This window comes from Sphaeramia orbicularis, chromosome 5, assembly GCF_902148855.1.
Source record: "Sphaeramia orbicularis chromosome 5, fSphaOr1.1, whole genome shotgun sequence".
NCBI classification, from domain to species: Eukaryota; Metazoa; Chordata; class Actinopteri; order Kurtiformes; family Apogonidae; genus Sphaeramia; species Sphaeramia orbicularis.
This window is the reverse complement of record NC_043961.1, coordinates 20944506-20960299: the sequence shown is the minus strand read 5'-3', so window position 1 is coordinate 20960299 and position 15794 is coordinate 20944506. Positions and strand designations below refer to the sequence as shown.

Genomic DNA, 15794 nt, shown 5'->3' with positions numbered 1-15794 from the left:
TCAGTTTCTACCTCTGGTTTGGCTTTAGGTGCCACTTTTCCCGCCGTCCCAACTGATGCACTTCCTCCTGCTGCGACGCCACTTCCTGTGGCTCCGCCTGTTGCCGTAGTAACCGCACCAGGCTTTGACGCCATGGTGGATTCAGCTGATGCCTTCTGTAACGCACCATGTGTGAAGAGGTTGGTTAACCACCTTTATAAGCAGATCTGAGGATACATGAACTGAAAAATCTGCTTTATTTTGTGCTTTTCTTATTTGATTTATATTGTGCCTAAATAATGAGACGTAATCCATGTATCATTTGTTCATTCGTTTTCCAATTTAAAACCAAAAATCAAAAAACAAAAAAAACACTTGTTTTTTTGTTTTTCATTTTCAAAACCACAATGAAAAACAGATAACGGTTCGTTTTTCCATTTCCCGATTTTGTGCTCAAATGAAAAATGGAAAAAACGGACAACGCCCGTTTCATCCCATTTTGCAATTTTCAATTTAGTTCAGTCATCTGACCCGGAAGTAGTCATTACAAGGGAAAAAATAAACAAACGGAATCATGGTCGGACTGGAGGAATATTTTGCTATAATTAAGCAACTGTTTTATACGTACGGAAGCGTATTGCATTCACACAAAAAATTAAAAAATTTAAATTATTTGTTTTCAGAAAACAGTACATCATTAATTCGGAAAATTCCGTTTGTTTATTTTTTCCCCTAGTCATGACTATTTCCAAGTCAGACAACTATATTGAAAATAGCAAAATCGGATGCAACGGGTGTTATCCGTTTTTTCCATTTTTCATTTGAGCACAAAATCGGGAAATGGAAAAACGAACCGTTATCTGTTTTTCAGTGTGGTTTTGAAAATGAAAAACAAAAAAACATGTTTTTTAATTTTTGGTTTTAAATTGAAAAACGAATGAACGAATGATACACGGATTAGACTTCCATAAAATTACACTAAAATACCCTTTTTTACTAAAATCGCTTTACACACCATGAGACCTCTATGAACGTGATGGTTTTTGGAATCATATTTGATGTCAAGAATGACATTAAAACTAAAATGAATGACTGAATAAAAATAAAATTGCAAAAACTATGAAGTAAATATTGTGCCTGGATATCTGTAAACTCAATTAATCACAGTTTTACTTTCCTGACATGCCTAAATTGCAAGTTCAAGATGATTCTTCTTGAGACCTTTCTTGTTAAACAAAAACTTTAATGCAACATATTTGGGTGCTTCTATGAAACTGGTCCCTAAAAACAGGACAAAGGGGCTAAAAATTCAAACAAGATGTAGACTAATGTTATGAACCAAGTTTGGAACCACTTCGAGTCTATTTTAAGAATAAATATTTACTGAGATGAAAGAGAAACTATTTTTCAGATAAAACACAGTTTTATTTGACGCAAGCATACAAAAATGTGCATGTAACACGTTAAAAAGGACACAAAAATTACGTGCTACTATTTTTTTTAATATCTCTTTATTCTCTCACAGGTACATTTTGGGAATCAAAGTAAATATGCAAGGGAGAGTGTTTCACAAAAATGACCGATGTTGCAAAATCAGTCATGATTTATTTGTGTTTACATGGGCAGGTTCCGCATGTAACGCAAGTGGACACAACGGGTTATGCATGAAATCTCGAATGAGACTGTCGATTCATAAAAACCCTGCATGTCTGGATTAGAAAAACCACTAGGATCCTCAAATTTAACAGTGTCTTTATTTATAGCGCTATATAAGACTATTTCAAGCCATGTTTTTCAGGTCAAATGCACTGACACCTTGGTAGCTTTTCCTGCCCCAATTTTGGTCCCAATGTTTTATTAAAAATTCATTAATTTTGGGATGGCTCAGAGCAAGAGTATAATTTTTTGCAGTTATCTGAGATCATCATTAGGTACATCCTGGGGGAAATATGTCTAAATTACTCTTTTATTAGTGGATGTAAAAGCTTTCAAAGTTCCAGATACTAAAATAAACCCAGTTTCATGGAAAGACCCATTTGCCTTTTGGAATATATTAACTGTAAATGTGTTTCTCCAGTCATATATGGATACCAGTTTTAATAGACAGTATTTTGGTATGAAGGGTATTTTTGTCTACAGCTTTTACAGCCAAAAAACAATCAAATAAAACCGCAAATCTCCGATAACATTGAAAAAAATCTAGGTATAATTTTTTGGCCACATTGCCCAGTTCTCCTTTGAATATATAAAAAGGTTTATGCTAATTAAAAGTGTTCCCTGTGACACAGGGCTGCAGTTACACTTCCACTGACATGTGAGCAGCTGTGGCCCACTGTGCTGAAAGTTAACCAAAAGGAATGAAGAAGGGCACTGAGGTCAGCTGCTAACAAGAGCCACTTAAAGCTGAGGGTTAATGACTGAGTAACTCCATCTAAGTTTAAAAATAACACAATAAAACATGCACATGCAACTTTAAATATACCTCACCAAGGCTTTCTCTATCAGCCAGGCACCAAAGGAGATACCATATGAATCTAGAGGCCAAATGAAAACAATCCAGGCCAGACTATTTCAGAACTTCGCAACTTTTAACAAGTTAAAAATAGAAAATGAAACACTGGAGGTTCAATATGGAAGATTGATACATGCATTTGTACTGATGTTAATGTTAATACTGGCTCTTGTTAGCTAAAAAATAGTCAGCTAATGTCTAAAACCAACCAGCTCTGGGCGAAACACAGACCATAACATGTAACAGTACATCTTACATAGCTCTCACACCTAATAATTATTTGCAAAGAGAGGTTTTTTTTCTGATTGTAAAAGAAATATAGAATTTTGTTTGGATCACAATGCACATTATCAAGAAAATTAAAGTGTGAAACTGTCGAAAGATGCAACATTACTGATTTCACAATGTTCACCTTCTGGATTTTTCCCATTTTATTGCTTTCACAAACTTATCTGCAACAAGAATTTACAAAAAAAAACCTCTTTATTGTCAAAGTGAAAACACAAGTAAAGATATATAATGTAACATAAGGCGCTGTGCACTTTTAATATCCCTCGGCCAAATACAGTGTACGATTCTGTTGGAAGTTACTGCCTTATAATTTAGATTAGATTGTCTTTGTGTAAAACTTCTTACATACATATTTATATTTGAAAGCACTCACATATTATAACTACACAAGGCTGTTTCAAGCAAACATATCACCCCAAAAAAGGGGTCATGTCTCCGTTTGACCCCATTCCATTTCGCAAATGGTGAAATGGAGATTACCTGAGTACAGTCAATGTGTCTAAAGTGATGGTATTATAAAAACAACTGCATCCAGAAAATCCAGTGTGTGATTAATCAGTGTTCCTGACAAATTCCTACAAGAAAAGGTTATTGAAAAGTGTATGTCAGGGTGTGGATACAGAAAATGTCCATGTCACTGAACATCACCTGGAGTTCAAATAAAACTATCATTAAGAAATGGAAAGAATATAGTACATGTGTAAATCTGCCTTGACCAGGCCAATCCTCTCATGATGAGTGACTGTGAAGATGGAGACTAGTGATGAAGAGGATGAAATGTGGACTGGACTTCATCTAAAGCAGGGGTCACCAATCCTGGTCCTCGAGGGCTACTATCCTGCATGTTTTAGATGTATCCCTCTTCCAGCACACCTGATTCAAATGATAAGCCTATCATCAAGCTCTGCAGAAGTCTGATAACGACCGTCAGGTGTGCTGGAAGAGAGAAACATCTAAAACATGCAGGATAGTAGCCCTCGAGGACCAGGGTTGGTGACCCCTGATCTAAAGGCATGAGGGAGATTCTAAGGTCAACTGGAAGAAGGTTCTTTGGTCTGGAGCTTTTCAACCATCACATTAGACGCTGCACACTGCACACCATCACACAGACACACACACACACACCATCCCCACTGTGAAGCATACAGGGTGTTTGCTCGTTATCCAAACAAAAAATCCAGACTTGTTCCAGTTTTTCATGTTTTCTTACAGTTTGTTTTATTTCTAAGGACTACAGTAGGATTACTTTGTTTGTTGCATATTCAAAATAAACTGAAACTAACTAATATGCTTTCCTCATAAATTTATTATCTTACCAGATTATGTGCCTTTGACCAAACTCTAGAATTCAACAATGAGAGAAACTTTTTTCCATACTTTATTGAGGCTATGTTTAGACAATGACGATCTGAACCGAATATGCAAAAGTGGCGTTATGTTTTCATTTTTAATTCCGCGTTTAGACGTGCATTTTGGGGGAAAAATCTGCATGCCGATGGACACGCAAAAGTGTGTGAAATTTCTTATTTATGGATGTAGTACGTACACCAAGTGGCTAGGTGATATCACCACCACCAAGACCAAGTGCCTGCGAAGAACCTTTCTACTTCTCTTCCTGTTCTCTCCTAGCATGAGATACAATCACAAAACAGGAAACAAAACATGGCAAAGCAATGCACAAAAACTAACAATTTTGTCTGGACAGACGAGGTGGTGGAGTTATTGTTTAACACCACGTTAGATTAAAATAAATAATCCAACATGTTGTTGTTTTCCTGTACTGGTGCGCGCTTGTGATGTAAACTCTATGCTACAAGAAAACACAGTTTTGTGTTTTCAACCCTTTAGATGATGATGTGAGAGTGGAGCGTTTTTAAGATTTCTTCTCTGGAAGGTGGTTTCACTTTTTTGCATTTTCAACCCCCAAAAACGCTGTTGCTGTCTAAACAAAAGGCACATCTTTTTGTTGTTTTCACCCAGAGCATTGTTGTGTAAACTGGGCCTAAGATTTAACACAAAATTCCAGACTTTCAAGCTCTGGAAAAGAGCATTTCAAAATTAGAGACTTTTTATGACGTTCAAGACCTGCACCCTGAGCATGGCTGTGAATGCATCATGATGCGGGGATGTAGAGGGTAAGATGAATGCAGAAAAATATAGTAAACAATATGACACAGTCTGCAACAGAACTATATCTTAACTATACACTCTAGCAAAATTTTCCAGTACGACAATGACCCGAAGCAAACACCAAACGGTACACAGTGGCCGAGTCAAAACCCAGACCTCAGTGCAGAGCTCATGGCTGAACTGAAAAAAGACTGTTCGTGCCTGATCCTGTGGAACATGACAGAGCTTGAGGAATTCTGCAAAGACGAATGGAGTAAAATTGCAGAATCCAGATGTACAACTCTGACACCTATTCACATAGACTCAGCACTGTCAAAGGTGCATCTACTAAATACTGACTTGAAGGGGATGGATATTTGTGTAAACAAATATATATATTTCAATTAATTGACCTTACTGTGAAGACATTTGTTCTCACTTTGACATTAAAGACATTTTCATGGTAATTTCCTGTCATTAAAAGTCATTTTATATTGACCACAATTCCATTTTTTAAAACAATAAAAGGAGAAAACATCCAAAAGGGGTGGATATTGGACCCAGGAAAGTAAAAGTTTTAGCTTTTTTACATTAAACAATTGTCTTGATTGGAAACTGCGTAATGCACCAGTTTTTTCAGATACATTTTCAAAATTATTTTTATTTATTGATTTATTTCTTTTATGGAATGTCCTTTGCAGTGGACAGAATTTTTTTAAGTACAACTGTGAAACTTTTGTCCCATACAGAAGACAAAAATGCATTGCTGGGTCTCAGAAGGACATATTTTTCTGTGTGTTCCCACAGATATTATATTAACACTTCCTGAAGTTCTATGCAAACATTTTTGATCTACCCAGACATCTAAAACTTACTTCATTTAGCAACAAAGTAACCTGCCTGGAATAGAGGTATGACTTTGATCACAATGCATTGTCTAAATCCACCATTAAGGGGTTAAACAACTTCCCACTGACTGTTAAAGCTGGGTGTTTCCTCTCCTGTAGTTGAATGGAAGGAAAAGGAAAGTTTTTTGGGGGGGATTTGCTACTCCTTAGAGAATATAGTTAAACTTATTCCTGCACTTTACTAAAAAAACAAAAAAAAAAACAAAACACTGCAGCTTTGAAAGGACTAGGGTAGTCTGGAATGAAAGGAGGAAGGAAATAACAATAAATAGTCCGTCCAGATAATAGGAGGGTCAGAGGTCACTGAGACACAAGAGCTGATCCACTGATTGAACAACGGAAGTTAGTGAAAGACTTTCTTCTGGGAGATAAGAGGTTAAAGGTCTTTAAGGAGGAATGTTTGATACCTCGAACTGTGCCGGCTTCACAGTGGAGACCTGGGCTGATGTTTTGGGTGTGGCCTGGCTCGGCTGCGACTAGAAAAAAAGACAAAGAGAAAGAAACAGCATGTGAAATGAGTATTTGTGTGTAAATTACATTTAATTAGTCCATTGTAAATCACTTCATGTCTGTTGCCCCAAAGCAACACGGTGGTTTCACAAGACATATTTGCAAATCAAAACATGAAAAATACGTTCAGACTCTGCTTTAAATTACATTTTTAACCCTTTAAGAACTAGATTTTTTTTTTTGTGGCAACTTCCAAATTTATTTTCCTCTATATCTAACCTTTCTTAAGTAATTTATCACCATTTATTATCATATTACCTTCTGCATTTGGTATTTTTCACTGAAAATCAGGCATTTCCTTAGATTTAATTTACTGTTCATTTAGATGCTGATAAAGGCTCAGAGAAAGTTCATAGGTTATTACATCAAAACAAAGAAAACTGAGGAAAATGTGACAAAATATATCATTAATTGAACATACAAACAAGTGTCTACATAGGTTTTATTGGCCAATTAATGTTGAAAGAGATGGAGCCTCTAAACATCCAAAAACAGACACATTAGATGCTGTTGAAATGCTAAAAAACTGCATTTTACCTGAATTATTTAACTGTATTGATAAGAATAATGGTTCAAAAGTTATTAAATATTTAAGATCAGCATATGCTTTTAATAACTAATAACACTGGGTTACAAAAAAATGTTTTTTGCAAGTTGTCTAGGTTTTTTCAACTGAATTAGGACCATTTTGCATCGCTAAATCCAAAAATGACATCTGTTTTTCTCAATCAGGTCAGGTTTTTTTGCTAATTTGATTTTGAAAAATTTGATCTTCTCACAAAATTGATTACATTTTTTGTGACTTTATCAGTAGATTTTTTTTTTTTTATACTTCCCACCCAAAATAGGTTTTAAGAGAAAAAAAATCATTTTCTAACAGGATGTATTTATTATTTATTATGTATTCACCGCAGATGTAGCAGAATACGTCAGGCTTATTTTTGCAAGATCTTCTAGTCGAAGCCATTTCATTCACCTGTAATATTAAAAAAAACCATTAATCATAAATTGGCAAAAGTAAAATCTTCAGAACTTGTTTATTGCAAGAAATATGAAAGAATTTTGTATCATATGATGTGAAAATGCCCATAAATGTAAGCTAAAATGTTAAAAAGCCAATATGTAGCATAGTTCAGAAAGCTGACCTGATTGAGCAAAATTAATGTGATTTTTGGATTCAGCACACCAAAATTATCCTAAATCAGCTCAAAAAACTTAAACAATAAATTTGTTGTAGACCAGTGTAATCTTTTAAAGTTAATCCAGAAACTCTAGTCTATTAAGTCGACTACAGTGCAGCAACACGCACAACAATTTACACACACCGTGATAAACATAGTGATTCAACGCACACATTCCTGAGGGGTGTGAGGTGGTTTGACAGCAGAGAGGGATAAGCGGAATATTATTGTTTCTCTGGTCACCTCGGTAACAGCGAGACTGAATGGAGATTTCACAAGTTACCTCTTCAGATGACGTAACAGTATAAATTTAACAGTGAGGTAACTCGCACCCGCCTTCGAAATGACCCAGAGGTCAAGCTTTGAGCGACGGCTTCAGATTAGACATCTGTCACATACACATGAAAGATGATCAACAGTGTATTTCCTCACACAACAAATCAAACAGTGATACCGAAGCATAAAAAAACACCAGTTTGTCCAATTTATGTTATTTTCTGTCCAGTCACCAAAAGCTCCTTGTGTTAAATAGTTACTTTTTCGTCTGGTGTCCCAAATACATGTACATCTTTCCTGAGTTGCCTTCAGGTTCAGTCTATGTTGTGTTACAAAAGTCTTCCGCTGCCTTTGGCTTTGTTGTATTTTCTGGGTTGTAGTGAGTAATTATGCATCTTTATTTCTCAGTCTCCTTATTAAGATACAAGAAAATGAAGGAAATATGTGCGTAGTATAAAAACACATGTGAAACAACAGAACTAAATGGCTTTTACAGGTAAAAAAAATAAATAAATAAAAATCTGTATTTAGAGTGATTTCCATTTGGATTTAGTATCTTCAGTTGTCTTGGGTTAGAAGTTCAATTATAAAAAGTTTTCTTCAAGCATCCTAGAGTTTTTATTTATTTATTTATTTATTTAATCACTTTTTATTTTTGCTTACAAAATCACAACAACTTCCTAGAGTTTTTCCTTATATTTGGAATGTCTATCAGTCTTTTCTCTGTCCAGATGATTCTACAGAGCTTCTATAATTTTCAAATTTTTCTATAAAATGTATTTTCCTTTTTAATACACTGAACTTGTTTCTCGTATATTCCACTTTTACAAACAGTATAGTGAAGCAGAGACTGAAATACACATGCACAGTCATTATAATCTGGCTAAAATGACAAACCAAATAGTAGCTGAGGCCTTTATATGGTACTTTATGCATAAAAAAAAACAAAAAAACTTGCTTTTATTAATAATACTATGACAGATTATCACCTGTATATAGAGTATAGAGTAATAAAACAATGTACAATGAAAGAATATTATTTTATAGAACTGTTTTAACCACATTTTTCATCTCATCTCACTTTTAAAAACCGATCTAATGGTAAAATGTCCATCCTGTTAATAAAGACTGTACACAACTGAAGTCTGAAATCAGGATCTATTTACTGTGCTTTTTGTTTTGTTTTTGTTTTTTTTTTCGTTTTTTTTTTTTTCATTTTACAAACCAAAGCATGCAGCATAAGTTCTGCAGTAACACACATTGTGTAATGTCTAATGAAAAACAGCTGGATTAGTATCACAGAAACATTCCGCCACATTTCAAATAGAAGAAGAAGAAGAAGAAGAAGAAGAAGAAGATTCTTAATTCTTAATTGGTTTTCCCCTGTAAGTCGCTTTGGAAAAAAGCGTCTGCCAAATGCGTAAACATAAACATAAACATAAACAAGAAGAAGAAGAAGAAGAAGAAGAAGAAGAAGAACTATTATACTGTTTTTATTATCCTGTTTTGAGACCAATGAATATATGCATACAAAATAAGAACCTGGAAAGAGTTGAGGGAGTGCAAAAATATCCCCCACATCAACATGTCATCATCAGCAAACGCAGTTACAGGTGTAACTCGTGGTGCCAGGCACAACAAGCCCCGCCCCTTGCACATATTTTGCCCATTATAAGTAAATGGGCAAATTTTGAAAAAATCATTAAAAATTTTAACTTTGACCTACCTTTCTCAAAATGTAATGACATCTATTCTGGGTCACTGGCAATCTATAAACCCAATCTGGTATGAATTCAACCAATAGTTTTGCTGCTAAAGTGTCCACAAACAAACAAACAAACTGAAACAATAACAATACCCCTTGCCTCTTCCTTCGAGGGCGGGGTAATAACAATCTTTATAGGATCATCTACTGGGAAAGCTCTGAAAACTATGGAGAAAAAAGGCAGTTTGCTGACATCACAGTCACATCCTGGGAAAAATATATCTTATTGAGTTTTAGAAGCTTCACTGATTTCTGCTTCCTGAGGTTAATTCACAAATGTATTAATAATTCAGAAGCAGAACCAGTTCAGGGTTTTATCCACAGACAGGACGGCAGCAGAGTCACTAGGAGCTCTGTCAACAATAACTGTAAAACATCCCACCATAGAACCACATATGGACAGTCAGTCACATCTGAACACAAAAATGACATAAAACTGATAACAGATGTCAAAACATTCACAGCAAAGGTGAAGAACTGGCTGAAAACAAAACAAGCATGGACCCACTTCTAATGTTTGGTGAGAGCAGGCTGTTTTTCTTTCTTTTTTTCTTTGAATGTGTGCAGTAGATGTGAACTGGCATTTATCATGTTTGTTTATAATGTTTTTATTTTATCGTTGTTTATACTGTAAATGTGAAAAGCCCAACCAGGAATGAGAAATGCTAACTAGCTAAATGCTATATACTGTTTGTGCAGAACATCAGATGTTCTATATGTCCACAATTTTTCAATTCATTATTTCTAACAAATAAATAAATAAATAAATGTTGTGAATGAGAAGCAAATCATTTGAGTTTTGACTGAGATGTCATTTTTTTCCTCCATGTTATTAAATTGGAATTCTGTTATTTTGTAATTTTTCCTGACAAAAACGTCAGCCAAAATGTAATCATGTGTCACTATTATCAGATAAGACTAACATTTATTCATATAACCCTTTTTGCAGAAAGATTTCAAAAAGTGCTTTACAATAAAATCAGAAGGAAAATATATAGACAAAAACACACACACACACACACAAAAACACAGCTACATACAAAACACAGGCATAAAAATATACAAGCACATGGTCATAAAACCCACCCTAAACTAAAAGCCTGCCTAAACAAGAAGGTCTTTAGATGCCTTTTAAGAGACTCAATCAATTTTAAAGGTAGAGTTTAAGATATTTATATACAGACAAAGAATCAGGACGATTAAACTGTTAACATGCAAACAGAGAGGCAAAAAAAATAATCTTTTTGTGTGATGCATAAACAATAACTATGACATTTATCTATTTGTCAAAAATTTATTTCCTGAAATGTTAGTTTTCTTTGATGTGCCATATTTTTCAATTAAAAAAATTTATTTATATATATATATATGTATAAAAATTAAAAAAAAAAAAAAACAGACACAGAAGGGGCAGGACTAAATAAATACAACACAAGAAATGGACGCCAGCTCTAACAACAAAAGTGGATGGAATTAAAACTCCAGAGAGCTTTTTTATTAATGGCTTTTTAAAACCTCTTTTCTAGGGCTGCCATGCATGCAGTTTAAGAACCTAACCCTTCAGGTGGATCCTGACATGCTACAGGGCCCAGCCCACTTCTTTCAGCTGGTGTCAATAAAAGAGCCTCCACCCGACTGACACTACGTCAGCCCCTTCAACATCCAGCCCAGTCAGTTATCTGGTGTCGTATCGGTGTAAAGTCAGTCCGCTGTCTTGGTTGTTTTTCCGGCTAGACAAAAAGGTTCATGGGTTCAGCGGGAAACCAACACACCGGTTCTTAAGTGAATATAAAGCATACTGTGACATACTGTACATGATCATGTGTCCTCACAGATGACAGGTTTTACAATGTGATTTGAATTTAATACTTATACATGCAGTCTGGTGATAAAACATTTGTCTAAATATCATTATGCTATGTCTAAATCCCTCTAAGCTTCTCAGTGAGTTAATCTGTCAAGGCGTCTACTGCATGGGCCATGTTTTGAAGGTAAACTCAGTTATCTGGATGGCTAAAGCTTGGTTAGACTGTACGGTAGTGGAAAAAAGTTCTCAGACACCCTCAAATTTTTACAGAATCTCAAATTATCATGAAGTATTAACAGAATTTTTTTTTTCCATTTCAATATTAGAGGCAGTGCCAGATACAATCAAATGCAAATTACTTTTTTTGTTTATTGTTAACAAGAAAAAATAAAATGACATAACCATGGAAATTTATAAGATGAAAAGAATAACTTTCAAGATGGATTCTTTTGTGCAACACTGGGAGAGATGGGTGAGATATGTGAGGAATATGAGACCTGATTTTGCTAGAATGACTGCATGAATATGAACTCAAAAATTCTCTATCTGAAGGAAATGTGTTTTTGTGTTTTTATTTATTTATTTATGTACTGATTTGTCCTCTAAATCCTGTATGCCAGACAATAATGAGCTGCTGTAAATGTTTTTGCTGTTCTCTACACCTACTCTCAGGATGTATATAGTTTGTGTGTATCTGTCTAATTTTTCAGTTTTTGTAAAAACCTAACTTTTTTCAATAAAAAAGAGAATATAAATAAATAAATAAATAAATAACAATGCTAAATTCTTAACAGTTTCAACATGTCATGGCCTGGATATGTTTCATTATCTTGCGAAAACATCCACTTTTGACCTCAACAGAACAGAGCACGTGCAGAAAGGAACATGTGAGTTTGGAGAACGGACCAATACTTGGCAGAATTCAGTGTTCCAATATCAACAGGCCAAATGAACCAGCAGCAGGACAAAATAAAGACAAATCACAGCATATTGTCAATTGCATCACTTTAAGCTATCAACAGTGTGAGGCCTCTCATCTAGAACTGACTGCAGTGCAACGCTAACATTGATTTCTTCACAGATTATGTGCAGACACTGGTGTTGATGTTTAATGCCTGTCATGTGACTGACCCCAGCCCATTACACATGCAAATCACATACATTCAAACTTATAGTGTTTACGGTAGCTCTCCTACAACTATAGACCAGAAATAAACCTTCACAAAAATGTAATATTCATGCAGAAAAATCCCACAATATCAGTCCAACAACAAACTCTCCCTACTGTTAATATCCTTCCTCTTTTCCCTTTTTGTGTTTTATTCTGGGATCAATTATGTCCAATTATTAATTTTCTTTACAGTCAAACTCAGACTGGTTAGAGAGACCTTAAGGAGGAAGTGGCACAGAGGAGGAAGTGAGGTCAACACCGCCCAAGGCATCCCCGACCCACAAAGGAAGTTCTATTACACTGCTCCTGTTGCTACTGAAAATATTATTAATTGGTGCTTAGATACCAACAGTAAAAACATTATAGTGACACTTGCACGCTGGGCAAGTTCAGTCCCATTAAACTCTAAAGTTGGAATATGAAGACTTTTAATAGTCATAGTCACAGAGTATGTAAAACTAGGACTGGAGGTTTACTTATGGAACTTTAACGTGTGTCTTCTATTTCCTTTAGTTTTTAACTTCTTCCTCCCAGCTCCTTACTTTAGGTTTTTTTTATTGTTTATTATTATTTTATTTATGTATGTATTTTACCTATGTTGCTTACTTTTTGTCATCATTATCAATACCATTACTGTAAACATTGCTACTACTGATATTGTTGTTATGAATACTATAATTATTATTACCTTTATCGTTATTTCTATGCTATTATTGTTATTATTTATGACTGCTAGTATTTCTAATGGCTAATTGTCGTTTTTTTGCTAGTGTTTTTTTTTTTTTTTTTTTTTTTTTTTTTTTACAGTTATTGTTATTTTCTTATTTAGTTTTTTTAATCTCCTAATTCTTCTTCTACCTGTACATGCGGTTTCTTCTCTGTATATTATTTTTAATGCCTTGACCTGAATATATAAGTACCTTGAGATAGTATAAGTCATGTATTATGATAGGTTTTATATTAATAAACCTTGAACTGAATCAAAGCAAAGTATGAATAATGTTCTTTGATTATTACAACGTATATGAGGTTTTAAAGATTTACAGATTATGTGATTTCTATTGCTAAGTGTTTGACAATTAAAATCATGATTTGTTCTCAGTGAGAAATCATGTTTACAAATGAGGTTATGCATTAAAGTTCCATCAACATTATATTTAGTGGTGTTTATTTAATTCCATGGTGCAAATAGCATTCGACTTTAACATGAAATTTAGTAAATATGGTGGATATGATGCCAAGGAGTAAATTATAGAGCTTTCTGATCATTTTTATGAATATTCATTTAATGTAAACCAACAAGTCAGCAAAAATATATAACACTGTTATTTTTAGACATCTTAACGGAGAAAAGTGACATATTTTAGACATTAAATGAAGAATCTATTCAACCTTAGTAGTTGATTTTATCTTCATCACTTTTTAAGCCCTGTTGTAAAAATATATATTTACAAGCAAATTTAAATCATCATCATCTCTTTATTATGACTTTAACATGAAGAGCACAAGAGTACTAAAGGCATTAATCAGTGGCCTAGACTGGAAACAAAATAAACCACTTCTCTTGTTCAGTCTGTCATTAAAGAACTAATACTTCTCACAGTGACCACAAGAATGACATCACACATTTATACTAAACTCTCTCTAAAAACAGCACATCATGGCAAACTGAGTACATAAATACTCTGTGTACTCTGCTGTATAATAACCAACACTTATAGTTTGTCAGTAAAAATCAAAGGAAGTAGCCTAGCTGGATTTTGTGACTCATCTGACTTCTTTCATCATGTGAGAGCAGTTCACAAACAATGGGCCAGACCAAAAACCATGGAAACACGAGTCCTGCAAGAATCTGTATTTAGTTTATCGCAGACATTCAGGATCCTGCTCCAGCTAAAGGAGAAAGCCATTCATTACAATAGAAATTCATGCATTAAACACAGCTACAAATGGACATGTGTAGCATATTTTTAAAACTAAATATATAAAATGCAAATGCACACCAGGAGAAACGTCTCAGCGCTTCCCCTGGACGTTGTCTGACATCAAACCTGCTGTGCAGCCCTGCAGCCGCCATGCCAGTTTACAGAGACAGGTTAGGCAGCGCAGACTCTGAACCACCCAAATACTTTTCCTACTGGCAAACAAACAGGTTCCTTTTCCCATTCATAGTCCAGGGAAAACTATGAAGAAACTATGAAGAAAACTGTGTCAGATTTATGACAACTGTGTTCAGTTTGGATACTTTCTGATACACAGAAAGATTCACGCAAAATAGTGATAACATGGTTGATACCAGAGAGAAAACAATACTGAACCAGCAACACTATCTACAGCTGAGGTCTGTGTTCACCTAGGAGCCGCCCAAACTCTTTGAAAATTGGTGTCTGTTTGACTACACAGTGTTACAACATTCCTCATGTCTCCAGTTCAGCAGCTGTTGACTGAAAGAACTTACAGCAGATATTCACCATGCTTTTAACACATGCATTTATGCAGGACTGCAACAAAATGATTCATTTGATTCATCATTACACATTCATCGGATCATTTTTTAACTGATTACTCCATAAAAGCCAATAAAAGAGGAAAGGTAAAAGATCTGTGTTAATCCCTACGCCTATCAATTCCATATGTGATCATGCATTTGTGCACAATGTGATATTCATGTGTTCTTTCTGTCCTGTAGTCCAACGGCATATTTAAAGACATTAACTGACATTCATCTGACCATTCAAGATCATCTTAGGTCAAAGGTTGTGTCATCAGTCAAGTCATGATACTAGTATATTTCATCATATTGCACATGCTGTTCATTTTGAATTTAGTCTTTGGACTTTTAGAAAAACATCTTGTAGAACAGAATAGCCAAAATCTACGGTCTGGGTTTGACCTTTCAAGGTCCCTCAAGGCAAAAGTCATGGCACCAAATGAAAGCCCATATGTGACTTCCTATCTATTGCCAATAGTAATTATATAAATATCTTCAGCTGTTTTCAAGTTCTAGCACTTTGAAATGTGTCCCATTATAAACCAATGCGGATTTTTAAAAATTCAAAAATTCATAAAAAAATTCAAAAATCAATATTTCCCAATTCTTTGACCAAACTTGGCAGATCGTACTCCAAAGATGATCCACAATAAATATCAAGTCATTCTAACTTATGATCGCGGAGAAGAAGATTCTTGAAAAATTGTTTATAGACGACTGTTACCTGTAGTCCATCGGACCCTTTGTGCCGTTGGACTAAAAAGAGGCAGAAAACTGAGAAAAGTCTAAAATTT

At 34.7% G+C, this 15794-nt stretch overlaps 1 protein-coding gene across 20 annotated transcripts in view; it reads right to left on the bottom strand.

Moving 5' to 3' along the window:
• Positions 1-15794, bottom strand: part of cast (calpastatin) — a 72869-nt gene that overhangs the window by 27911 nt on the left and 29164 nt on the right. For 12 of the 20 annotated variants that reach the window (XM_030134793.1, XM_030134802.1, XM_030134789.1 and 9 more), the window contains 2 exons: positions 6207-6275; positions 12-155 (listed from right to left, as the gene is read on the bottom strand). In XM_030134793.1, the coding sequence (XP_029990653.1) occupies positions 12-155; positions 6207-6275 (213 nt within the window). The remainder of the gene's footprint in view (positions 1-11; positions 156-6206; positions 6276-15794) is intronic. The other 8 variants (XM_030134806.1, XM_030134798.1, XM_030134801.1 and 5 more) reach the window with 1 other exon arrangement.